The sequence below is a fragment of the Nyctibius grandis genome, chromosome 35 (assembly GCF_013368605.1).
Source record: "Nyctibius grandis isolate bNycGra1 chromosome 35, bNycGra1.pri, whole genome shotgun sequence".
NCBI classification, from domain to species: Eukaryota; Metazoa; Chordata; class Aves; order Nyctibiiformes; family Nyctibiidae; genus Nyctibius; species Nyctibius grandis.
This window is the reverse complement of record NC_090692.1, coordinates 582,122-607,479: the sequence shown is the minus strand read 5'-3', so window position 1 is coordinate 607,479 and position 25,358 is coordinate 582,122. Positions and strand designations below refer to the sequence as shown.

General features: G+C 55.1%; 1 protein-coding gene across 2 annotated transcripts in view; it reads right to left on the bottom strand.

The window, feature by feature from the left end:
* Positions 1–25,358, bottom strand: part of WIZ (WIZ zinc finger) — a 51,513-nt gene that overhangs the window by 13,671 nt on the left and 12,484 nt on the right. Inside the window, exons 2-4 of one of the 2 annotated variants that reach the window (XM_068421761.1) lie at positions 10,765–10,825; positions 5,774–8,313; positions 5,170–5,535 (exon numbers count right to left, since the gene is read on the bottom strand). In XM_068421761.1, the coding sequence (XP_068277862.1) occupies positions 5,170–5,535; positions 5,774–8,313; positions 10,765–10,825 (2,967 nt within the window). The remainder of the gene's footprint in view (positions 1–5,169; positions 5,536–5,773; positions 8,314–10,764; positions 10,826–25,358) is intronic. The other variant, XM_068421762.1, reaches the window with a different exon arrangement.

The window sequence follows — 25,358 nt, the reverse complement described above, 5'->3', positions numbered from 1 at the left end:
CGGTCTCTGTGCACTGACAACACAGGGGGTCTCATCCTGGCAGCTTTCGGGTGCTGAGGCGACACGTGTTCACGTCTGCGGGGCAGCACAGAGATTCACGAGCCCTCAAACACTGGTGAAACATCCTCGCGCTAATTCTCAACCAACCACGCTGCGAAAAGGGGAGAGAAAAGCCCCTCGTAGCGCTCGGCAGCCCCATCGCACCTGGAAAAAGGTTCGGAAAACCTCGGTTCACAGGATGATCCGTAGAGCAGCCGGTGCCGCTTCCCAGCTGCAGAGCTGAGCCGTGCCCCGAGAAAAACGATTCCTCGAATTGGAGCTAAAAGATCCAACGAAGTCAACGAGAGGAAGGGGAAATGCCGGGCCAAGGCAGGACTGCCTGATCGCTGGCTCGCTAACGGGCTCCGTCTGGGGTGAGGATAAAAGCATCTGTCTTTGCTGGCCAGCCTGCGGCACGCACAGCTCCGTGCAAGCCCGGTTCCTTGCCAAGGAGGTTTTGCCAGCTCTCCGTCGCGCTTTCGAGCTATCAAATCGTTTTAAACGCGGCGCTTCCCCTCGCCGGCTCTGCCGAGGACGACAAGCTGCTAACGAACGGCGCCCAAAGTTCCTCTACTTCTTTCTCTACTGGGGGGTGGGAAGACATAAAACCTCGCCTTGGCTTAAAAGAGGTGGAGAAAAACCCAACGTCAGGACTAAGGCCTTGAGGAATCGCTGTGAGGGGCCCAAGGAGCTCACCAAAATTTCACAGGAGGAGGAGGAGAAGGAGGATGAAGGAAGGAGGAGGATGAAGGAGGGAGGAGGATGAAGGAGGGAGGAGGATGAAGGAAGGAGGAGGAGGAAGGAGGGAGGAGGAGGAAGGAGGGAGGAGGAGGAAGGAGGAGAATGAAGGAGGAGAATGAAGGAGGAGAATGAAGGAGGAGAATGAAGGAGGAGAATGAAGGAGGAGAATGAAGGAGGAGAATGAAGGAGGAGAATGAAGGAGGAGAATGAAGGAGGAGGAGGAAGGAGGAGGAGGAAGGAGGAGAATGAAGGAGGAGAATGAAGGAGGAGGAGGAAGGAGGAGGAGGAAGGAGGAGAATGAAGGAGAAGGAGGAAGGAGGAAGGAGGAGGAAGGAGGAGGAGGAAGGAGGAGGAGGAGGAGGAGGAGGAGGAGAATGGAGGAGAATGGAGGAGAATGGAGGAGAATGGAGGAGAATGGAGGAGAATGGAGGAGAATGGAGGAGAATGGAGGAGAATGGAGGAGAATGGAGGAGGATGAAGGAGGATGAAGGAGAAGGATGAAGAGAAGGAGAAGGATGAAGAGAAGGAGAAGGATGAAGAGAAGGAGAAGGATGAAGAGAAGGAGGAGCTGTTCCTTCCCCCGCCGCTATCCTGCTGCGAGGATGCGGAGGTGGCCACGAGGCTGGTTTTAAACCCGACGTGGTCACAACATCCACAGGTATCCCTGGGTCATCCCAACTCAGGGCTCCCCCCCTGCAACATCCCCTTCTCCAGCAGTTTAAAACCAAAGTCTCCCCCAAAAAATTAGGAAAGGGACGACTTCTATCCTGGGTTACCAAGACTGAAACAGGTTATTGTGACCATCTGCCTTCCAGTGCTGCCCCCAGGGATCCTCACGCCACGATTTCTGCGCTGGAAGAACTGGTTGTGAGATTTTTACACCGTCTCCTGTGGCCGTAGATCAGCAGCGGTGAAAACAGAGCTCAAATTCAGGCTAAAAACTAATGCCCGGCCTCCCTGCGGCGCTGCCTACCATGAGAAACCTTCAGAGGCCGTGAGAAAAGACAGTATCAAGGACAATGGCCCACGTTATCTCCGCACAGAGGAAGGAGGGAAGGGAAGCGGGAGGCCAACGTGAGCTTTTCAATAACCTGGAACTCAAGAAAGAAATCAAAAGACGGTGGAAAGTAGGTCAGGCTGCGGGTGAGCGCAGAACGAGGACGCAGGGAGGAAAATCAGAAAGAAAATCACAAAAAAGGAGAGCGTGACCCAAGAACCGTGACACAAGGAGGGTCCTCAGGGCAGGTTAACCCAGGAGAGAGGTGGTGGTACCTCCAAGCCTCTCCAAACTCAAGGGGATACAGCCTTGAGCAACCTGAGCTGGCTTTGAAGTTGGCCCTGCTGGCAGCCAGGGTCAGGTACGGACCCTCCACAAGGTTTTTTCTCAATGGAAGGGAGGACGAAAGGCCACGTCCACAAAGCGTCTCGATTCCTTCATGGAGGGCAACCACAATTAACCAGAGGAAGCAAAGGTCAGGATGGAAATGGGAGCTGCTGTTGAAGTCTTTGCTCTCAAGTCGAGGAAGAAACGAGGCTCAAAAAAAAACCCCATAAAATCTACAATAAATGCCCTCTTCCAGCCCTGGTTGTGCTGGTGGTGGCCTTGATGGGTTAACGGTTGGACTCGATGATCTTAAAGGTCCTTCCCAACCCAAACGACTCCATGATTCTGTGATTCCTAGACACGGTGAAACCTCACGATTGCTGCACAGGAGCAGATTGCGAGGAGAAATTCAGGTCTAGCAGAAAACCTCTCAGTTTGGGACATTAAGAGTGACCACGGGGAGTTAAATCTGGGAAAAATACGGGAGAAGAAGAACGGAGGATGGTGGTGCTGAGCCTGCGAGGCAGTCTGGGCTACGGAGCAAGGTGAGGAGGCTACGAGGAAGGAAGGAGAGCTGTGAGCCGTTTTGAGGAGGATGCGATTGCCTAACGCTTCCCGACGCCTGCCAAGAAGCGCCACGTGTTCTCCGAGGCGGCTGCCAATAGGTTTGGAGCCAGGAGACACACAAACAACCCCGTTACCGAGCCAAGCCGGGCTTTAAGGAGGCGGTTGCGGCAACAGGGTGCACCTTCACCCGTCACAACGTGTGGGGAAAGCCACCGCTGAGCGCAGGGACCTCCCCAGAGAAGCCACCAACCCCATGAGAACAGCTGGGGACAGCTCAGGAGCCAGCGGTCTCATAGAAAAGGGTGGAAAAAAAAAAAGGGTTTCAGACTTTTAAGCTGTTCAAAACCAAACCAGAGTGAATGCTGCAACGTCCCAGCCCGTCCTGGGATGAGCAAGAGCCGAGATAACCCTCCTGCTCTCCGCAGCCGGGACGTGTCTGGTGTTGAACCACTTCAGGGAGGGTTCAGACACATCGGGGAGGGAATAGCGAACAATCAAGGGTCTGAAATCAAGACCAAATAGGGGAAGATTAAAAGATTTGAGTCTACAGAAGAGCAAAAAACCTCTTGTCTCTGCTTATTGTGGGTGAAATGAACAGTAATGATATTAAAAATACCAACGACCCCATGGGCTTTATAAGGGTGGGGGCTGGTGGCGGCGGCGTGGATGCCGAGGGTGGTGGTGGAACCTCCATCAGAGGAGGTGGAACCTCCATCAGAGCCTGGAGTGGCCACGTCCAGGTTGGTTTCGGTAGCGTGGACTTGCCTGGAAGCAGCGGGAGGGAACAGGTAACCTCTGAGATCCCCTCGGTATCTCAAAACCTCCTGGTTTTTTGCCACAGACGCTCCCACCTAAACAACCAGCGCAGCCAAGTTCAAGTTCTCACCACAGACCTTAACACCTGCTTCCTCCCTTTGACTTTTGGTTTTGCTTAAAGGGTTTTTTTTTTGTTGGTTTGGTTTTAAACAAGCACCCGAGGGGACGAGACCAGTTAAACCCACAGCCCTTTCCCAACGCCGCTCTTCGTTTCTTCTTCGCGTCCCACCTACGAGCAGCTCCGAGAAGGAAGAATTCACCCCACGAGGACCGAGACGCTCAAGTGATTTGAGCTGCTCTTCCCCCAGCCTGGAGCGGTGCGTGGGGTCGTTGTGCCCCAGGGGCAGGACCCGGCACCTGTTGACCCTCACACAGGGGCCTCAGCCCATTGATCCAACCCTTCCAGATCCCTCTGTAGAACCTTCCTGCCCTCCAGCAGACCAACAATCCACCCAACTTGGTGTCGTCTGCGAACTCACTGAGGGTGCCCTCGATCCCCTCGTCCACATCATTGATAAAGACATTAAAGAGAGCAATAAAGATATTAAAGAAATTAATAAAGACATTAAAGAGAACAATCTGCATCCAGCCACTGGTAGCAGAAACCCAGCTGAGCTCTCCAAAATGCCCATCGTTGGCATCAACCACCACCCCGGGCTGGTAGCTCTTCACCATCCAAGGTTCGCCATGCCAAGAAAGAAGAGTTTGGGTTTGTGTGTGGTTTAATTTGCGTTCGTTATGCTCAAGACTCGTTCCAAAGGGCATGTGGAGCCTTCTGGAGAGCCGGGATTAGAGGCTTTTTGATATTTCAATTAAAGACAGACAGCTTCTCACCGCAGGGATGTATCTAACGTAGGATTAGGCTGAGCAGAACCTAACGAGAAGCTGCTTCAAGATGCTGCCAGAAGCACGAGGTATCGGTAGGTGGTTGTTTTTCCTAACACATGAGCAAGATTTTAGGCTTTGGAAGAACAGGACGTCGCAAAGTTTTTGGTGCAAACTCTGTTTTTTGGAGGCTTGCGAGGGAAACCTGGAAGCTGTTTGGGACGGGCCCTGCTCTGGAACTGAGGATCCCACGTGAATAATTTGGAGTTCTGCTGATGGAGGGGGACCAGCTCAGACCCAAATCCATTTGGGAAAGACCCTTTACGCTTCCCCCCCTCCCATGGTAACATAACACGTATAAAAAACAAGCAGCCAAGGGGTGAACACAGCTCCCCGGTCGCATCCTGCCTCCTGCGTGGCCGAGCGCTGCCAGGCTGGACCGGTACCAGCAACCACACTCTTCTCCTTCCCTCCAGCCACGCTCTGCCCCACGATTTCCAAAGCTTTTGGAGTTTCCCCAATAAACCTCATTCCTAAAGACGACACTTTCCAAACTACAAAGCCCCGATGTCCAAAGCACGGCTCCCTGGTGGGATGCGACCCCTCCGTCCACCCCTCCGGAGACCGCACTGCCTGGCTCTTTTATCTGCCCACATCTCCACCCGCCTGCCCCTAAACCAGCATCAGATTTCACAGGACGCAGAGCGCCAACGGATAAATCAACACCGGGTTACGCCAATTAAACACTTCCCTGTAAACAACCCCCCGCTCCGGCGAGGCTTTGTTCAGCAGGACGCGACAGTTTGGGCTTATCAAAAGGGGGTTTTGGCTTGCACGGGGCGTTCGGGGACACTCACCGTCTCTGTAGGACTGCAGGGACTCGTCTCCCCAGGACGGGGGGAACGGGGACAGAGGAGACCGTGGAATGCTGCACTCGGACATGGGGGTCATGCTCTTGCGAGGTACGAAGCCGTGGGCTTCCCTCTCTCGGCTCGGGGACGAGGGCTCCGTTCCCATCGCCGCTTGCAGCATGGGATGCTCCGATGAGTTGGCCAACAGCTCCTTGAGGATGTTAATGGGTGAGATGGTGAGTTCCCAGTTGGTGATACCAAAGTCTCTCAGGTGGGCTCTGGCGTGACTGGAAAGACCCGCTCGCGTGTCGAAACCGGCCCCGCAGAATTCGCACCGCATCAGGCTGAAGGTGCTCGGGTCGAAGTTGGCAACTGCGGAAAGAAGGGCAGAGAGTCAGCGGCGTCGCTAAAACCCCAGGGTCAGGCCTCCAAGGAGGGGCCGGGCGGGGGGTTTATTGTATCCAGGACAACCGCACGTCACCGGTTGTGCCGTGGTCACCACGGTTCAGGTTGACCACGGTATAATACGTACCCAAATCCTCGGTAGGAGGAGAAAAAACCCCACCGATTAAAATAAGAAAATAGAAAGCACGGTGAATTGAATACATACTACCTTTTTTCTTCTTCTTTTGGAAGGAAAATTTTTGCTCAATAGCTTTCACTTCTTCCGCTGAGATGAAGTGACGGACGTTGTAGCTCACCCCCACCCTGTTGAGGTGACCCCGCACGTGGTTCGCCAGCCCGATCCCGTTGTGAAACCTGTCTGGGCAGTAAGGACATTTCCTCTCCTCGTTCTTCAGCATGGGCGAGTCGGAGTCCAAGAGGTCATCAAGCTCCAGAGGACCCTCCAGAGGAGAATCCAGTAGGAGCATATCCAAGGGAAGGGGTTCTTCCATCATGAATTCCCGGGGAGGGAGCATCGTTTTCTTCTTGTAAGGCTTCCCCCGGGGTCTCTTCATCGCCTTGGGGTGCGGGTTCACCTTCTCCAGGAGAACGATGGGCACCATCTTCCGCAACTGCTGCTGCTGCTCCTCCGAAGCTATCGAAGAATCCGTGGCTTTCAAGGTGTCTCTGAACATCCTCTTGAGATCCAAGACAGCTTGAGGGATGGCGACGGGTTTGATTCCTCGGTTCTCGCTCAAATCTATCTCTGTGCTTACGGAGATCTCCTCTTCCATGCTCCCGGCGTCATTGGCAAACATCCACTTGTGCCTGAGCTCCTCCAGCCCCATGGGGTGGCTCTTAAGACTGTCGCCTTCTCCTTCAAGGTGCTGAGCTGCTGCTTTTTTTTTCAGCTGCTGCAGAGCAAACTGCGAATAAGCTTTAGCGGAGGAAAAACCGGACAAGGCCAGGTTTTTGTGCGGGGTAGCGTACGGAGCTGCTTTCCTGGCATGAAACCCTGACGTCTGGTAGTCCTTTTTACTAGCCCCGTTGCTTTTGTCGAGTCTCGGGTGAGTTAGGGCAAACCCGTGGACAGCTTCGTAATGCGACGCGCTTTCTCGTTGAGGCGGAGGGAAAAGCCGGTCGGCCTTGCCGAAATAATCCGTCTCCGCAAAGCGGCCTGGCCTGGCCGGGCTGTAGGCATCTCTACTAGTTCCCGGTTGATTTGGATCATCTTCGTACACCTCCGTGTCCCAGGAGAGGTGGGAATGGGCGTATTTCATGTGCTCTTTGAGGATGTTCTCGTTGGGGGCCGGGAAGCTGCAGAGCACACAGGTGCTGAGCCCTTTGCCGCTGCCGTGAGGTGGTACCTGCATCTGCAGGGACACGGGTTCATTTGGTTTGAAGTGTTTGTAGATGCCGTGCACGGAACTATCCCGTATTTCTCCGCTGCCCGCGCTTCCAAAGAGATTCATGTTCTTCGCCCCTTGGTCCTTCCTCTCCTTGACGTGCATCTTGGCGTGTTGGACGAAGATCTTGGAGGAGTTTGTGCCGAAGACGCACTTGGGGCACTGCAGCCGAGCTTCCCGGCCTTCATCCGGAAACTCGTTCAACTTCTGGATCTCTTCGATAATTTTTTCCCTGGACTCTTGGTGGAGCCTTTTGTGCTGTTCCAAAGACGTGGGGTCTCCAAAGGCCCATCCGCATTCATTGCAGCAGAATTGACACTGCCCGCCCAAAGCGTCTCTGTCTTGGTCCCTCCCTGGTCCACGATTATGTTGAAGCATGTGATCCATCAAATGTTCCTTCTTCTTGAAGTAAATGCTGCACTCGATGCAGGTGTACACCGTCGGGTCCTCCTCCGGCCCCAGCTCCTCTTTCCCCTGCTCCTCCAACAAGACGCTGCACACGTAGGGCCTCATCTCAATATCGTAGGAGCTACAAGGAGCCGGTTCCAGAGACATCAACGGGATCCGCTCCACCGAGTCTTCGGCATTTACTGTCCAGGACTGTTTGCCAACGGCGAGGTCTGCGCCGAGCTGAAGACCCGGCTTCTGGATCGTCCACTCGGCCGCGTTGAGCGGGTTGATGTCGCCCATGTCCGAGTCGACCATCAGCCCCTTCCTGTGGGATGAGGAGCTCTCCAGGGATTTGGATTTGCCGAGGACAGGGTTTAAGGTTTTTCTGAACACCGTCGGAGTCAGCGGAGGAGGCACTTCACGCACGGCCTGTCCCCGAAAGGGCAAGTTGGTTGCTACATCTGTCGGCTTGTTTATGTCTTTGTAGTGAGGACTTGGGCTTTTGTTGGGTCTAGAAATCCAATCGACCCTCTGGATCCCCCTCTTGCTTTTCTCTAAGTGCTCTTTGCTGAGGCCTTCAAGTTGCTTTGGTTCATTTTTAAGATATTTCTCTTCCCCGCCGCCAACCGATGCCCCAGCACAAGGGCTGGGCGTCTCTGCTGCCACTTTGCCACCATCCAGGTCCTCGGAGTTGCTCTCCAGTTGCTCAGGATCCACCCGCACGGTATTTACAACCTGGGGCTCCACGGCGAACGCCGACTCCTTTACACACCGCGCATCCTTCGACTCCTTCAAGCCAGAGAGTCTCTCTAAAGTGCTTTCTTCTCTCCCATCGCCCGCTCTCGTCTCCAGGGCGGAGGTGTCCCAGCTCACGCTGCCAGATACGGTCATGTTCCGCAGGTCCAGGGAGCTCCTGGCATCCGTTCTGTACAAAGCCTTCTTGAACTCCAAACGCTCTTCGTTCGTGGAGCTGCAAAGAAGTTTGGAGAGTTAATCACCGGTTAACGGGATGGTACAAACGTTTCCGTTCACAAAAGGGTTGTCCTGGAACCAGAGCGAGCCTGGGTGGTGTTACGGCGTAACGCGGGCTGGGGATTTCATGGTGACTCCCATATTGCCCCAAATATTGAAGATTTGGGACAAAAACAAGCCCATCCCTTCCCATCTAGAATAATTTCTGTGTCTTCTCCTGGGCTTGCTCCAAGCTCGTTTCATCGATGGCTCCACCTGCTCCCTTCAGGGGCTCTTCCATAGTCACAGCAGGTACAACAAGAGCATTGGGTTCCCCACCACTACGCCACCGATTCCTGCCTTGGGCCAGAAGTCATCTTCCCCTCGCTCCACCCCACCCTCTGCTTCTCCATCCCTTTCCCTTGCTAACTCCTCGGGACGCTTGGACACCTTGTTACCTCCTTTTTTACCCAGCTCAACAGAGATATTTGCTCTTAGCGATGACACTTGTCACTATCAGGCCAACGAGCTCCTCAAAATCAGATAAAAATAGATTTAAGTGTCAACACGAACCACACCAAAGGTCTCTGGGACCAAAGGATGGGTTGTCTCCATGATTCAGTGGAAGTCCCTGGGTGATCCCCCTCCACAACAGGAGTGGGAAGTCTTTCTTCCCTGTGCAAAGACCCCTCAAGCCACAGTGGATTCAAGGTGATTCCTCCTCATCCTCTTCCAAACCGTCAGCAAGGATCCCAAAGCTGGGAAGACCCCATCAAGCAGCTGGAGAACATAAAAGCCTCCATGGGGTGAGCTCTGTGGTGGGATTGGGTGGCCCCACGCCACCCAGACGGGTGCTGTGGGTACCACCGCAGCACCGAAGATGTGTTGGGTGTTAGAGAGGGACCCACGGGCAGTCCCAGCCTGGTGGTTTGGAAAGTCCTACATTGGGCTTGGAGGCTTTTTCAGGGGAGAAAAAGGGACACGGTGAGGGCCATGAGGGTGCAACAGAGGCACTTGATGTTCTCTGAGATGCCTCGAGGGATTGGAGACATCTGGCATGGGACCAACAGTTATGAGACAGGATCTAGAAGAGCCTCAAGCCCTTCTGCTGGGGTGGTGGGAGACTCGGTGGGGAAGCAGAGAACCTCAAATGGCACCAGATGCCCACATTTAGGCTTCTGAACTGGGGTCCAAGAGACCCAGGAGCCCCGATGTCCCTCACGGCAGCTTCCTCTGCGTCCCCATCCCTGCCCTAAGGATGTGACCCAGCTTCCATCCTCCACAACCACCTTCATGCCCGGCTTCTCCCTCTACGCAGCACCCGTGGCACGGGTGCACGGTCAAGAGCTGGAGATGCAAACCACCACATCCCAGCTCCTGCCCCCAGCTAAACCATCCCTAGGGAAGAAACGTGTCGGACCACAGAGCCTGACGCCCGGAGAAGCCCGGTGACTCGAGACCTCGTGCAAGGAGCTGCTCCAGGGCCAGCAAAACACTATCTCACGGGTCAAGTTGTGCTGCCAGGAGAACAAAGCGCCTTTGTTGGAGACAGCAGGGCTGCCAGTTCCACACGGTTCTCACGCTGCCTCTCTCTCTCCTTCTTTTTAAACCTATTTATTTCCAGCTTGTTCTTGGAAAAAGCCAAGTTTAGGAGCGAACTGACCCTCCCACCCCACCGCCTTCGCCCTCCAAGCTCCAAACCTCTCCCTGCTTTTACTCAGGAGGAATTACTGCGGGCTGGAGGACGAGCTCACCGTTGTCTGCGGCGTGGTATCAGGGAAATGTGATTCCCAGACGCCCCGTAAACCCTGCAAACCTTCTTAAAAATAACTCGCTAAGGAAAGCGCTGGCCCAGGAAGGATCAGTCAGGAGCAGACACTAAAATAAGCCCATTAAAACGTGCTGGGTATTGGTTGCGTTGCTAAACAGGCTAAGACAAGAGAGCGATTCTGAGCCAGGCGTGGGTCCCCGGGGCCACGAAGAGGGACAAGGGCCCTCGCCCCGCACGAGCCTTGGGCTGGCACCCCTAAATCTGCCTTTTCTGGAGTGCTCAGAGCTATTGGGGACACCCCTTAGCAGCTTGGGGACACCCAACGCAACCAAATCGAGCATCCACCTCCCAGCATCTCTCCCTTAGAGCACGGACAGCCCCAGTGATGCTGAGGGGAACCGGGATGGCTCCAAGGGGAACCGGGATGGCTCCAAGGGGTGATTTAGGGCAGGCAGAAGCAGGGTGGTTTGTTGGGAAGTGGGACAAATGAGATGAATCAGAGCAGTCAACACTGCTCTGCAGCGAGGGGACTGTTCTGGGTGGCTCTAGAGGGACCTGCTGACGTCCTCGGTGGTGGGACAACCCTCTTCAGGGACAGGCAGGGAGATATTTGGGGGCTTTGTGTAACCGGAGCACCGTCAGCAAGTGGAGACGGGCTCCTGGGTGCTCCCCACTCCACAACATCCCTTGGGAACTTACCCGAGTTCGGTCCTGTGAGCTGTGGCTGGGACGGCACCGGAGAGGGCAGGATCGGGCTCATCTGCAACAGAGAGGAAAGCTTGAAGGTCAGTGCCCAAGTGAGGCTTCTTCAGCGCGGTTTGTAATAAAGTGACACTTTCTTTGTGTGTTAAAAAAGCTTTCCCAGCAGATAAACCCCCTCTGCTCCTGCTGCTGCCCGTCCTTCCCTCCTCCAGCCGGGTCCGGATTACGGGAGGATTTCCGAGCCACACTTAACGAGGGTTTAATCCCGCGCGCAACTACTTGATGGATAATCATTCCTGCAGCTAAGCACTTTAATGGGAAGATGCCCACGCCGCTGGCCGCGCTCCCGCTGCCTCCGCTCGCCGGAGGGGTATCTGGCATGGAGCCGTGGCCAAGCGGCTGGACAAGGGTTGTCTTGTCCACCCTACAAAGAAGACCCACTGCCCCTGCTCACCAGAGAGGTATCTGGCACGGACCTGCAGCCAAGCGGCTGGACAAGGGTTGTCTTGGTCCACCCTACAAAGAAGACCTGCTGCCTCCGCTCACCGGAAAGGTATCTGGCATGGAACTACAGCCGAGCAGCTGGACAAGGGTTGTCTTGGTCCACCCTACCAAGAAGACCGGTTCTCCCAGCTCTACGGACGGGGTTCATGAGCCTCTCGGGTGCTGGCGCGCTTCCCCACCCTTGGACCGACACGCAGGGAGGAGGAAAACCTTTGGTTATGTCCAACGAAGACATCTGGATGGAAACTACAACTGGGTGAGCTCAGAGCAGGACATGGGGGTCTCATTCCTCATGCTGGATCCCCTCCAAGTCCTGGTCCGGCCACACATCGCCTGTCCCAGCTGTATGGAAAGCAGGGACTCGCGTGGGACAAGGGAGCTTGGGGAAGCTGAGGTATAGATGGGTGAATCCACGTTGCTTCCTGCTGCGACCAGCCCCAGGCATTGTCCCACATCTCTGCTCCCATCATCATCATCATCTTGAGTCATGGGATTCCCAGCAGTCCAGGAAGGCTGCTGCTGGGACAAGGAACTGTCCCACATCTCTGCTTCCATCATCATCATCATCTTGGGTTCATGGGATGCCCAAGCAGCCCAAGAGTTGCCTGGAGCTCACCGGCGCAGTGGAAATAACCAAGAGGCCACGGGAAGGAGGTGTCCACACTTTGATGGAGGGTGCAGACCTGGCACAGACCATGCCTGGGGCTCATGGAGAAGAAGGGACATGCAAGGAGTAGCTCAGCCTCCACCACACATCGACCCAACAACCCAGAGAACCTTTAGTGTTGAACGCAAAGATGAGAGAGAGCAGGATCAAGCCGCACGTCCTGGGAGGGGAACAGGGAGAGCTTTGGAAACACATGGCCAAGGAGATGGGTTTTGCTGTAACGGCTCAGCCCGTGAGAGCCTCTACAGCCCAAACTGACCTCCATCCCCTCCAGGATGGACACAGCCGCTCACAGTTTGCATTTATTTTATGGATTACTGGGTTATGTGCCGTAAAACCAGGAGGAACGTGGTAGTCAGGCCACCACACTGGTTATGGAGATGGAGGAGACAGGGCAGGACCTGCCCCAAAAGCAGAGGAGGGATGTGAAAAGCCAGGGTTGGCTTCCCAGCCTTCTAACATCTTAGGTGAGCCACCTTAGAGGCGAGACTTTTAAGGCTGAGCATCTCCAACGTGTAGGTCTCATCTGGAGATAATGAGGTTGGAGCTCTTTCATCGAGATGCAGAGCTGGGACCGGCATCGGCGCTGGCAGAGCCTGTCCTGGAGAGGTGGCAGCATCCCTGGCTCTCAGATCAAATCCTTTTGGCTTCAAAAATCATTTTGGAAAAGGCCGGTGGGATCCAGGGCCAAGCTGCCGAGGTCACAGGAGACCAGGAAAGCCTGAGTCACCAACCAGCCAGGGCGGGAAAGAAGGGGAAAAAAAAAACCCCAACCCTCCCAAATCGGCTCTTTTTAAACACTTCCATAAATCCCCAGCACGTGGATGGAGAGGGACAGAGAGCACGGAGAAAGGACGGTGGCAGGAGCCTTCCAGGGACTCTTTTGTTCTCCGGAGCTCCAGCACAGCTCCTATTTTTAGCAACTGTCTCCTTTAGAGGAAAACACGCGGTGATTTATCTTTCTCCTGATGAGCACGTAACTGCGCTCCCTGCAAATCCCGGTTTCTTGGAAACAGCGAGAGATGAGGGAGTTTAATGTCTTGGATTTAGGAGGCTCAAATTTACCCTCTATGGTAATCCAGCGAGAGCTGCTCCTCTAACCACAGGAGCGTGGCTGCAGCTTCTCCCCAGAGAGCACGACCAATGCAAGTTCATTTTTTTGAGCTCACAATCTCTCCTCCAAGAGGTCAAACACCCTCGTATCAAGGCCACGGGGCTCTCCTCTCTGGTTTGTTTTTTTTTTTTCTCTATCCCAAGAGTTAAAACAACCCGGCGAGGACATCAAAACACTTTCAAAACCAAGCCAGCGCATGAGCCCGTGGCCAAAACACACACAAAAAGCCAGAGATAAGGGACAAGCCGTGAGTTTCCCAGCACGGAAGCGGTTACGCAGAGACCAGGAGCTCTCTTAGACGCGGCGGACCCAGCTCTAGACAAATCTGGCGACGGTTAATTCCATAACGTGTTTCAAAGGTCAAGGATTGAGAAATACCAACATCTCCAGGAGAGCCGCAAGAGCCCCGGCTCGTCGAGGCCGGCGCGGTCAGGGTTGATAAGCAGAGCTTAACGGCACGCTCGAGAGGCTCGAGAGCATATCGAGGTGCAAAAATGTTGCCTAAACCTTCGCCGTCACCCCCCAAAAGACACCAGATGCACCTTGAGGTGCTTTTCCACATCATCGCTCTTCATCCGGCAGATGTTTCCTACGCAAAGGGTCCAGTTTGTTTTGTACCGGACCTACTCAACACGTATTTTAGGACTAACGACACACCAAATGGGAGCTGTGATAATTAGCAAGGTCACCCTGCCGTGTCAGGAGGTCACAGAGATGTTGATAGATCCAACATCCAACGAAGCCAACCCTATGGAGGTCCCCAGCCATCAGGGACTGGAGGCTGTGATGGATGAAGATGGGCTGGGAGAGTTGGGCTTGTTCTGCTTCAAGATGGGAACGTGAAGGTGCTGCCTCCAGCCACTGACTGGAGGGTGGAGAGAAGATGAAGCCAAAGTCCTCCTGGACACGTGCAAGGAGAGGACAAGGAAGTCACAGCATAGGAAACTCTTCCCTTTGAGAGTGGGACAACGCTGGCACAGGGCGTAGGTGTGGAGGATCTCCATCCTCGGAGATGCTCAAAACCCAACTTAATGGGGTTTGAGCAACCTAACGTTGAAGTTGGCCGTGCTTTGAGCGTGGGGATGGGATGAAGACCTCTGGAGGGTCCTTCCAACCTCAACTATTCAGTGATTTTAGGATTAAAAACCCAAATAAATTCAAGAGTCTAAAGCAAAGAGGTCTTTTGGATGGTGGTTTCCATCAAGACCCTAGACCAGCTAGAAACAGGAAGAGGAGCTCAACCAAGCAACGATATTCTCCTGGAAGTTTTCTACCCAGCTCCCAAGAGGCACCTAGCGATGGTCTAAAAGAGCATAAAGGAGTGGATGTTTCAAGAAAACTCTCAAACACTATTATTTCCCAAACTTCAAACTGTGTCAGGCTCCATTCCCTGACTACAACAGAAGGTTCTCCTTCCACGCAGCCCTCCAGGATAGGAGGAAGGATGCCTACCTGACCTCCGCCTGCTTTCTGCATCTCGTATCTCAGCAACAAAGGATGAGGAAGGAGCCTCAATTCCAAACTCAAGCTCTCCAGCAGCTCCCAGATCAGCTGGGTTCCCGCTGCAGAAGTACCTGCACTTCCGAAGGATATTGGTCTGAGGATGGAGGTGAACTGGTTTCCAGTCAAGGGAGGAAAAAAAACAGGCTCCTCTAGAGGGTGATGACTTGGTTTAGACCAGAACTGGACTCTTCAAAAAATCAAAAATTAAGTAAATTGGACAAGAATTTGCAACACCACTTCTCTGAGCAACCTGAGGGCTTCCAAGAACCCCCCAAGCCCAGCTGATAACCTCCAAAAAGCCTGCGCTGAGCCTACACGTGCTCCCCTAGGCTTTGTTTATTTTTTCCAGCTATCTAAACGACCTGAAAAAAACGAGGCCAAAAGAGCTATTTTAGCTCCTCTCCAGCCAGGCTGAGGGACCTTGCCGTTTGAGCAACGGTGTTAGGCAAGGGGTGAGTTATTGCATCATCTTCCGAGTAGCACAAGATGTCGCAAGGCATGGTTTAGCTCTGGAATTAAAGACTAGCTCCTACTCAAGGCTCATGCGTTAATCTCGGGTGTTTGAGAGCAGAAGGTGCCAGAAGAATCGCTCATTGGTACCAGCAGCTGATAGAGCTTCTGCATATTGTAAATAAGCTGGAAAAATAAAATTATGGCTCAACACGCGGCCTTTCACGGCCCAAAACCAGAAGAGCAACCAGCAGTGGTGAAAAAAAAAAAACAGTAGACGGACCCACGCAGTGGGATTACTGCTTGATAGCAGTGGGGAAACACCACATCCCCATGCCGTGGTGGTGCCAGAGTGGCTGGGTGTTCACCGGCGCGCTACCACCCAACCCAACCCAACCCAACCCAACCCAACCACGGGGATTTCTGCCGCGTCGGGTGGCGTAGATTTGGGTTTGTTACCAGCGCAATGAGGACTCCCACGCTGGAAATGTTCAGTCACCTGGGGCTACGTGATGGCCAAGAAATACAGAATCACAGAATCTATCAGGTTGGAAGAGCCCTCTGGGATCAACGAGCCCAACCATTGCCCTGACACCACCATGGCAACTAGACCAGGGCACTAAGTGCCATGTCCAGTCTTGTCTTAAACCCCTCCAGAGATGGCGATTCCACCACCTCCCTGGGCAGCCCCTTCCAATGGCTAATGACCCTTGCTGAGAAGAAATGCTTCCTCACATCCAACCTGAACCTTCCCTGGCGAAGCTTGAGGCTGTGTCCTCTTGTCCTAGCGCTGGTTGCCTGGGAGAAGAGGCCGACTGTCCGCTACAACCTCCCTTCAGGTAGTTGTAGACTGCACTAAGGTCACCTCTGAGCCTCCTCTTCTCCAGGCTAAACCCCCCCAGCTCCCTCAGCCGTTCCTCATAGGTCAGACAGGAGAAGCAAAACACAGAGATCCTCCAAAAGAGGGTGCAACTGGCAGCTCTTCCCTCTCCAACCCACTCTAAAGAGGACCAACACCTCCCACGTGAAGGCAGGGCTTTGCATGAACACCACAAGATGCTCCATGGCAGCCCTTTTGCCTTGCACAAGGTGACCACCCACACCCCGGCATCGCCCCCCATCCACCGAAAGCACCTGGATGAGCAACCTGGGTGCTCTGCGTGCGTCAGGCTCAGCCTGGAGCTATTTGGGTGGACACCCATGCCCAGATTCAAGCTCTTCGGTGGTATTCCTGCCCCAAATCCCTGGGGTAGACATCAGTCCTCTGTCCCAAGAGCCCGGCATCACTCCGTGCTTGCAATAACCACTTCTCCAGGAGAAACCATTTCACCCACAGTCTCACGGGAGCGTCCAAACGGTCTCACCGGAGGCAGACTAGACAATCGTGTTCTCCAACCCTTCGCTGTGGCTTGCAAGAAGCAAGCTGGAGCTTTTGCTCGTGCCCCTGAATACAGACGAGCTGGCGTGAGGACAGGTTTTGCTGCGGGAGGGCTTGGCCAGAGACACGAACTTCACGTTTCCTCCTGAAAACGGGCACATTTGGGGCCAGTTTTCCTGCACGTCGCTCCGGGTCCTGCTCCGACGAAAGCTCTCGGCCGTTTGCAGATGGCAACAAAAGCCATTTCTTTCTCCTTTGCGCTGCGTGGCAGTTCAGGGCAGGATTTAAGGCCGCTCCTAAGCCTGCGGGCAGGTGACCTTGAGGACAGGAGCTCTTCAAAGCACGGCGTGCTGGCAGCACGTCGCGTCTCATCTGACTCGGGCTTAGCCGGCTGCTGACGGAGCTGGGGACGGTGCCGTTGAGTTCACGCGACACCGACAGCTCCGTGTTCGCTTCTGCTTGGGCTTCCCGGGAGCGACGCGGGTCCCTTCACCCCTCTGCAGGCGCCGGGTGCTGGAAGTTCGTGTATTTAAGGGCTGGAAACGCCCAGGATTTTGCAACCAACATCCAGGTGCTTGATATTTCTGCTGCTGGACTTTGTACAGGCAGGAAAAGACACTGCAAAGGACCCAAGCGACAGCAGACCACGAAGAGCGGATAAACGCGTCCCTGACGCGTCTGCTCTAGTCCCAGGAGATGAACGCTGCGGGCTCGCACGCAAAGGGATCAGCTCGTCGCAGCGGGATGAATAACTCACCGTTGGGAGCTGCTCGTGTTTTAATCCACACTCTGGGCTGGGAGGAGCTGCCTGGGTTGAGACTTCGCTCAGCCCGGGGCAGCAGCTGGGCTCGGGAGCTTGGAGGACTCGTCGCTGCGAGGAAGTGAAGCAGACTCTGCTGATGAAAGAATGATGTCCAGCCCCGTAACGGGGTCAAAAACCCAACGCAGGGGTAAGAGCATCCTGAAGGGATGCGGTTTGGTGCTCCCCAGCCAAAGGATCCCATGTTTTTGATCGCACCGGTGCTACTTTCCCTCAAATTATTCCCTCACGGACTCACCGAGGTCACACCGAGCCGAGGGAATCCCGGTAGGAGCAGAGCCATCCGTCCCTGGTCCCTCCGGCTCCCTGCCCTGCTTAGCAAGGCTGGAGATCACAGAATCCCAGAATCAACTAGGCTGGAAGAGCCCTCTGGGATCATCGAGTCCAACCATTACCCTGACACCACCATGGCAACTAGACCAGGGCACTAAGTGCCATGTCCAGGCTTGTCTTAAACCCCTCCAGAGATGGTGACTCCACCACCTCCCTGGGCAGCCCCTTCCAGTGTCTGATGACCCTTGCTGAGAAGAAATGCTTCCTCATGGCCAACCTGACCCTCCCCTGGCCAAGCTTGAGGCTGTGTCCTCTTGTCCTAGCGCTGGTTGCCTGGGACAAGAGGCCGACTGTCTGCTCCACCCTCCCTTCAGGCAGTTGTAGACTGCACTAAGGTCACCTCTGAGCCTCCTCTTCTCCAGGCTAAACCCCCCCAGCTCCCTCAGCCGTCCCTCGCAGGTCAGACCCTCCAGACCCTTCCCCACCTTGGTCGCCCTCCTCTGCACTCGCTCCAACACCTCAACATCTTTCTTGCAGTGCGGGGCCCACAACTGGACACAGGATTCAAGGTGTCCCCTCACCAGTGCCGAGCACAGAGGGAGATGACCCAAAAGAGGAGGCAGGACGGTGCAGGCAGGGTACAGGCAGCAGGAATTTAGACCAGCTCCAAAATCACAGCAAAGAGCGCACCGAGGTCCCATCCATCCTGTTGGCACCACGTGTCCCGCTCATCCCGTGCTGGCTTGGCTCTTTTTTTTGACCAATTCAGGGGAGAAGTAACGGAAAAGGCAAGATCGGGCTCAAAAACAAGGACTGCAGGTATCTCCAGGGAGGGACAGAGCCAGCTGCCAAAGGAACAGGTCAGAGCTCTTCTCCTCCACGACTTGACGTTTATCTCAACGCGGTGACTCCCGCGGGATCTCTCTGGGTGCAAGAGATCTGAAAGGCATTTGGGAGGCTGGGGCTTGGCACAATTCCCATCCTTCCATCTCCTCCTTGGGTTCGTTTTGTACTTGGGGATGGAGGATGCCCCCCCAGAGACACTGTGGCACCTTCATCCTTGGAGCTCTTCCAAGCTGGACAACCTGCTCTTGGCTTTGGCATCAGCTCTCCAACCTAAATCCCCTTTTCTACCCAAAAAGATGTTGAGGCTAAATAAGAAACACCCCAAATATTCTTTCCCCAGCTCCATAAAACCTTTGCGCTTGCTGCTCTCTGCCTGTTCCCAATATTCAGCCAGGCACAAACAACTAAATCATCCCCGAACAACTGAACTTCAAGGGGTAGCAGCCTTCGGTGGGGGCTTGGAGACCTCCCAAAGCCTCCCTCGGGCAGAAGATAAAGAGATTTTGGTGCAGAAGGAGCCAAAACCTCCTGCCTTTCGCTTCAGCAAGTCCTTGGCCCGTGCCTGGTTTGGGGAGAAAAAAAATAGTAATAATCAAATCTCATTTCCATCCCCTAATGATTGCCCCACTCGGGGCCTGGGAAGCCCCATGAGCATGGGGGCGTCACCTCAAACGGCAGCGTGGGAAGGGCTCGGGGGCCATAAAGTGACTCTGAGCGGCCGGGGGTGCAGGTCTGGAGGATGGATGGGTCAGGGCCCAGCTTCCCTTGCTGCCCCACGGGAAACCCAAGGCTATAGGGGAGACACCAGATCAACCTGGAGGACAGACACAACGTCCTGGTCCCACCAAGTGCAAAGAGCTTTCGGCAAGAGAAACCACACCATGGAAACCCCAGAGCAGGAGCCAAGGACCTCCAGGCACTACCAAAACCAGCAACGCTCCAATATCAGCGTGACTAGAAAATTTTAAGACAACCATGAGCCACGGAGCAAGGACGAACGCACAGACGTTTCCCCATAGGAGATGACCACGGAGACCACGTCAGCTCCAGGCCAAAGCCACCCATCCACCAGCAACACACGGTGATGGCTGCAGGTCTCAACAGGCGCAAGGAAACCTTGAAGCAACCAATGAGCACCCATCCCTCCTGATGGATGGGCTCTAGGGCAAGCCCTAGGGTCTCCCCTTCCACCTCCCCCCTCCCCTAAAATCGAGCCCGTGGGCTTCCACCCTCTTTTCGCCCAGGAGGAGGATCGCATCTCTGCGCGGAGTCGATCTACTGGGTCTCCTCTTTGGTTTCTAGATGGAAAACACAACTTGTTTGCACCCTGCCCAGACACCACAGACCCCAAAACCCCACAAAAGACCGTGGGCGCGTGGCCCCACGTCCTACCACGCGCTCGGGGACGAGCGGGTCCCTCTTGCCTCCGTCCCCGGCAGCGGTCCGGGGTTATCCTGTCCCCGCTATCGCAACTGGTTCTCCCTCGAGCAGTTAGAAGGGCAACGCCTGCTCAGGAAGTGGTCTCTGCAGCAGACGGAGGTGGGGAACGGCACGGCTGCGAGGGGAGGGCGCTGGATGTGCTGACTCAGCATCCCAGCGAGCTCCGGCTTGTCCTGGTGACCCGGCTGCTCAGAGCAAGACACGCAAGACCCCCCCCCCAGCCCCTTTTCGGCGAGGCCGAGCGATGCACAACAGACATGGAAAAACACCACGTGGCTCCGACCCCACTGGCACCCATTTTCCGCGGGGGGGGTTCCCCGATGCCACCAGCCCTGGTTGTCCTTCACTCGCCTCTCGCCGTGCAGGATTTCCCTGCCACCACTGTCACACCCAAGCTTAACTCTTCCCCTCAAAGCGCAGACCCGGCGCGCAGCGTGTCTCTCGGCTCGGCTGTGCCCGGGCACGCTCCCCTCCAACGGCTCCAGAGTTCGTTCTTGCCCGTCAGGACAGATCGGTGCGTGTTGCATCCGTACGAAAAACCTGCTCAAATGGGACCTCCGCGTTCTCGAGCGAGCCCCAAGTTGTTCCATGTGCCGTCCCCAGGTGCCAAACAGATCACAGAATCCCAGAATCAATGAGGTTGGAAGAGCCCTCGGGGCTCATCGAGTCCAACCATGGCCCTGACACCACCATGGCAACTAGCCCAGGGCACTAAGTGCCATGCCCAGTCTTGTCTTAAACCCCTCCAGAGGTGGTGACTCCACCACCTCCCAGATGTTTCATGGGGTGCAACGTCTTCACTGTGTGCTCAGCGGCCGTGTTTGTCGCTCCTCTGATACAAAGCTCAGAAATCTGGCACCGGTTTGGCACGAACCGGCCACTTATGCTCAAGTCAAGCACTTATCCCAGTGCTAATCACCCATGAGAGCAACAACCCCCTGCTGAAACGCACCGTTCCCCACGCACGAGCTCGGAATCCTCCAAGAGATCCTCACGCTCAGGGGAAATAAACAATCATAAAACCATGGAATCATTTGGGTTGGAAAAGACCTTTAAGATCATCGAGTCCAACCATAACCCAGCACTGCCAAGGCCACCACTAACCATGTCCCTCAGCACCACATCTACACGGCTTTTAGGTCTCCCCAGGGATGGGGACTCCACCACTGCCCTGGGCAGCCTGTTCCAACGCTTGACAACCCTTTGGGGGAAGAAATTGTTCCTGATCTCCAGCCTAAACCTCCCCTGGGGCAACTTGAGGCCGTTTCCTCTCGTCCTGTTGCCCGGGAGAAGAGACCAACCCCCACCTCGCTACAACCTCCTCTCAGGTTGTCACAAAGCCACAAGGGCTCCCCTCAGCCTCCTTTTCTCCACACTGACCCACCCCAGCTCCCTCAACTGCTCCTCACAAGCTCTCCAGACCCTTCTCCTCGGGCTCCAGACCCTTCACCACCTTCGTTGCCCTTCTCTGGACTCGCTCCAGCACCTCAAGGTCTTTCTTGTCGTGAGGGGCCCAAAACTGACCCCAGCATTCGAGGTGCGGCCTCCCCAGTGCCGAGTACAGGGGGACGATCCCTGCCCTAGTCCTGCTGGCCACACCAGTGCTGATCCAAGCCAGGATGCTGGTGGCCTTCTTGGCCACCTGGCCACGCTGCTGGCTCATACTCAGCGGCCATCGACCAACACCCCCAGGTCCTTTTCCCCTGGGCAGCTTTCCAGCCGCTCTTCCCGAGAGAGGATCACCCGAGAGATCCTCGTGTCTGGCTCACAAATCACCCATCCACCACCACTGTCACCTCTCAAGACACCACCCAAGCTTTCACGCCGAGCTGGGTCCCGCGAGGACAGCTGGGTTTCAGCAAACTGCTTACCCTGGAGGAAAAAAAAAACCCTGAACTAAACTAAGGCTGAGCCTGCTGGCTCGCGCGCAAGGGCTTGCGTTCAAGCTGCCCGAGTCAGCAGAGCTCAGGAAGCTTTGCGCGCTTCTGGAAGACGGAGCCGTAGGAAGCGTGACACATCTCGAGATGTTGGCTCCGCTCCCCGGGATGTTTACGGTCAGCGAGAGCTTGCCACGATTTCACAGACTTCGCATAAACATCTGGATGAAGGACTCTACCGAGGCTTAACCGGAGACGCTGGTGCGGGGCTGCAAGCGCCACGTTACACCCGAGCTGGAGCAGCAGAACCTCAACGTGGAGGTGCAGGAGAGCAGCAGCTTCAGGCACTTGTCCCACCATGAGCGCTGGCACGTCTCTATCGGAGAGAAGAGCACTGTGGGATGACAAAGCTGCTCCACTGGGGACCCCGTCTTGCTGTTGAGCACCCATCAAGGAGGAAAAAGATGAAGCCAGGGATGAGGTGCCTCGTCTCATTGGTCACCAAGGGCTGGGGAAGTCCCACCAGGGTGGAAAGGGGATGTGAAGTGTCTGGATAGGAGCCACACAGCAGCTTTGAACACCTCCCTTCGGCTCTCCCAGGACAGCACGGTCCCTTCAGCCCTTGTAGGACTTGTCAGGGCCACCCAAGGGTGGCCAGAAGAAAACGTTAAATTTTTATCTCCCAAACCTCCACCATTTGGGCACAGTCATCTTCTCAGAAACAGCTGCGCAGCGACGCGCGGTTTCTTTTCCAAGAAAGAGGCCAACCTGCAGGTCTGCGAGCCAACGAGCCGAGCCAGGAGAGGACGAGCCATCTGCCCGGAGGAAGGGCCGCACCCTTCCACGGCTGATGGAGCTGGGAGACGTCCCTGCAGCAGTCCAGGGACCTCAGCAAGGGGGGGGGTGGGTCAGGTCTCCACCACGGTTTTGGCCCCCACAACCCAACGGCGAGGGCTTGTGATAAAACCCACCAGCTTTGGAGACCAAGCAGGACCAACCCACTCAAGGCAAGAGAAGGAGAAGCATCGCAGCAGCGTAAAAGCTGGCAGGATCCACGAAGGGAGAGGAAGATCTAGAGAAGATCATGAAGGCCACTGGAAAAAAACATCTCTGGGGGCAAAGACGAGAAGGAAGCATTGAGGGGTTGCACTAAAGAGTCTCCTGGAGAGCCCGAGCAGCCGCCGGTCACGTCCCATACCTGCTCCTGACCCCGAAGGGTGCGTTAGAAAGGTCCCTGATGCAGAGGAGAGCCAGGCAGCAGGACCTCGAGGGAAAAGGATGGGGTTATTGCACCGAAAAAGCCAGGATTAACCCCAGGAATCGGAAGAGAGACGGGCATGATGGACTGCAACGGGATGGGAAGCTCGTTAGCTGGATGACGACCTGCTGCACTCAGTGATCACATGGGAGCTGTGAGTCACCAACGGTGTGGTTGGGGGAAAAAAAAACCTACACCAAAAAATAGAAGAAAAAAAAAAAAATCTCTCTAGCTGTGGTTTGCAACCTGCAGCTCATGGACGACTTCGAAAGGCAGCGGAGAAAAGCCAGCGCGGTGTCAGCAGCTTGAACTCCGCTCCCCGCTGGAAAACCTCCGGCAACTCCAACGAGGTAGGAAAAAAAAACAACACAAACCCCCGTTTCTCCCTGAAACTCTGCTCACGACGGGTCAGGGAGTCGGCGCCGAGACCTTACGCGGGGTTTCGTCGCTGGAGTGAGATTAAGCGAAACCGAAACAGGTGTCGAAGGGCGAGCGCGGGGAAAAGCAGCTCTGGTGCTGCGAGCAGCCGACCAGCGTGGCTTGTTTAGCTTGGCACGGCCGAGAGGGAACCCGACACTTTCCCAGCGAGGAGCTTTGCTCTTCTTTCCAGCCTCCCCACGCTCTTCGGGCCAGAGGACACGAGTTAGTACTTGGGTTTTTGCGGCTTTTGGGGGATTTACAGAGCCCAGGGAGATGCCCCGGAGCTGTGCCAGCTCCCAGCCCCAACCTGGCGGGGGGGGATGCAGAGCCCAAACTCATCCAAAAAGCTCCCGGCGCTGCGAGGTGAAGCTTTGGGCTGTGTTTGCTCCCAGAGAAAGGCAAAAGCTGGTGGTCTGAGCCCGATAGCCAGGGCTGAGGGCTCGCTCCCAGGCTCCGGAGCGACGCAGACGTCCCACGATACTCCCAACGCTGAAGGTTTTCATTTCGGGCTCTGGTGGGTATTTCCCAGGCTCCCACAAAACCAGGATGAGGTTGTGGGGCAAGGGCAGACACCGAGTGCCCCAAACCTGGGGCTGATCCTACAACCTGCATACGATGCCGCTCCTTCCCCCACGCCGTCACCTCTCAGCATCACTTGCACCAAAGATACTCAGCCCACAGCACCTTTTGGGACAGCACCGATCCCGTTTGGCCCCGGGATGGCAACCCCAAACCCAAAACTTCCTACTTTAAGCCCGGAAAAACCTACGGCAAAACCTTTATGTGCTAAAGAAAAACAGCGCTGAGGTTTGAACGGGGTTTGAGACTCAACGCCAGCTCCTAAAATGCTAATTGCTCTCCCGTGCCTGCTGCCTGCTTCGGGCAGGGAAGGCATTTGCTCTGGGTCCATCCTCTTAAAAAGGTGCTTCAAGCCCCCCAAAAAGGCGCTCCAAGCCCCCCAAAAAGGCGCTCCAAGCCCCCCAAAAAGGCGCTCCAAGCCCCCCAAAAAGGCACCTTTTTTGCAAGCTCTCCTTCCCCACCCCTCGCACCGCCCCGAGCGCGCTGGCACGGCACCACGCCGTCTCCCAAACCCTTTTCAAGCAAGCCGCCGGATCGGGTGCGGACGCTCCGTAAAACCCTTTACCACTTAAAACCCCCCAACCGTACCCTCAAACCTGGTGGGATGGAGATTCCCCTCGAGCATCGTGGACCACCGAGCCCCCTCCGAGGGATGCTGCCCACGCTGGGTCCCGCAGCCAGCACCTACACCGGGTTAAACCTCCCTCTGCAAACCTGGGTGCAAATACCTGTTTAACAGGGGCGTTCCTCCCCCCGAGGTGTTTCCAATTCTGCATTTCCCCCATTATCAAGCCTTTTAAAAACAAAAGGCGAGCGATAAAGAGCATCGCCCGAGGGTGCCAGCCCTCCATTCAAGACTTTTACCCGCAGCTAAAAGCCCAAACTGAGCCTTTTCAGAGGCGATTCCAAGCAGGCTCCTCCAAACTCTTCCCTTTTTATTTCCCTTAAAGAGTTATCAAGCCTTCGAGCAAATTCATCCTCTAGATCCTGCTCAGCTCCATCCAGCTTTAAGCAAGATTTATGTGACGGGGGTGGCAGAAAACTTTCCTCGTCAGCAGAGGACATATCCAGCATCTAATGAAAGAACACTTTCTATCCAAGCTGCTTGAAAGGCGTCCAGATTCTGTCACAAACTCATCTCGTTTGGATCCATCTCTATTAAATTTCCAGCTCCCATAAAAGCAGCAGTGTTTTTAACCGGCGATAAATACAAGCAATTCACATCCCCATCCCCTTTTTCGCTCCGGGTCCCTCCTTTCACCCCCAACAACTTTTATCCTCCCATCAATCATCCTTTTATCCTCCCAAAACCAGGAGGTTTTGGCTTCATCATCCTTCAAACGGGGTTTTAAGCACCTAAAAAAGCTTAAAATGGGGTTTTAAGCACCTAAAAAAAGCAACGATGGGGGAGCCCTGGGAAGCCCCAAGGCTCAGCTCTTTTGTACCTGTGATATTTAGCAGG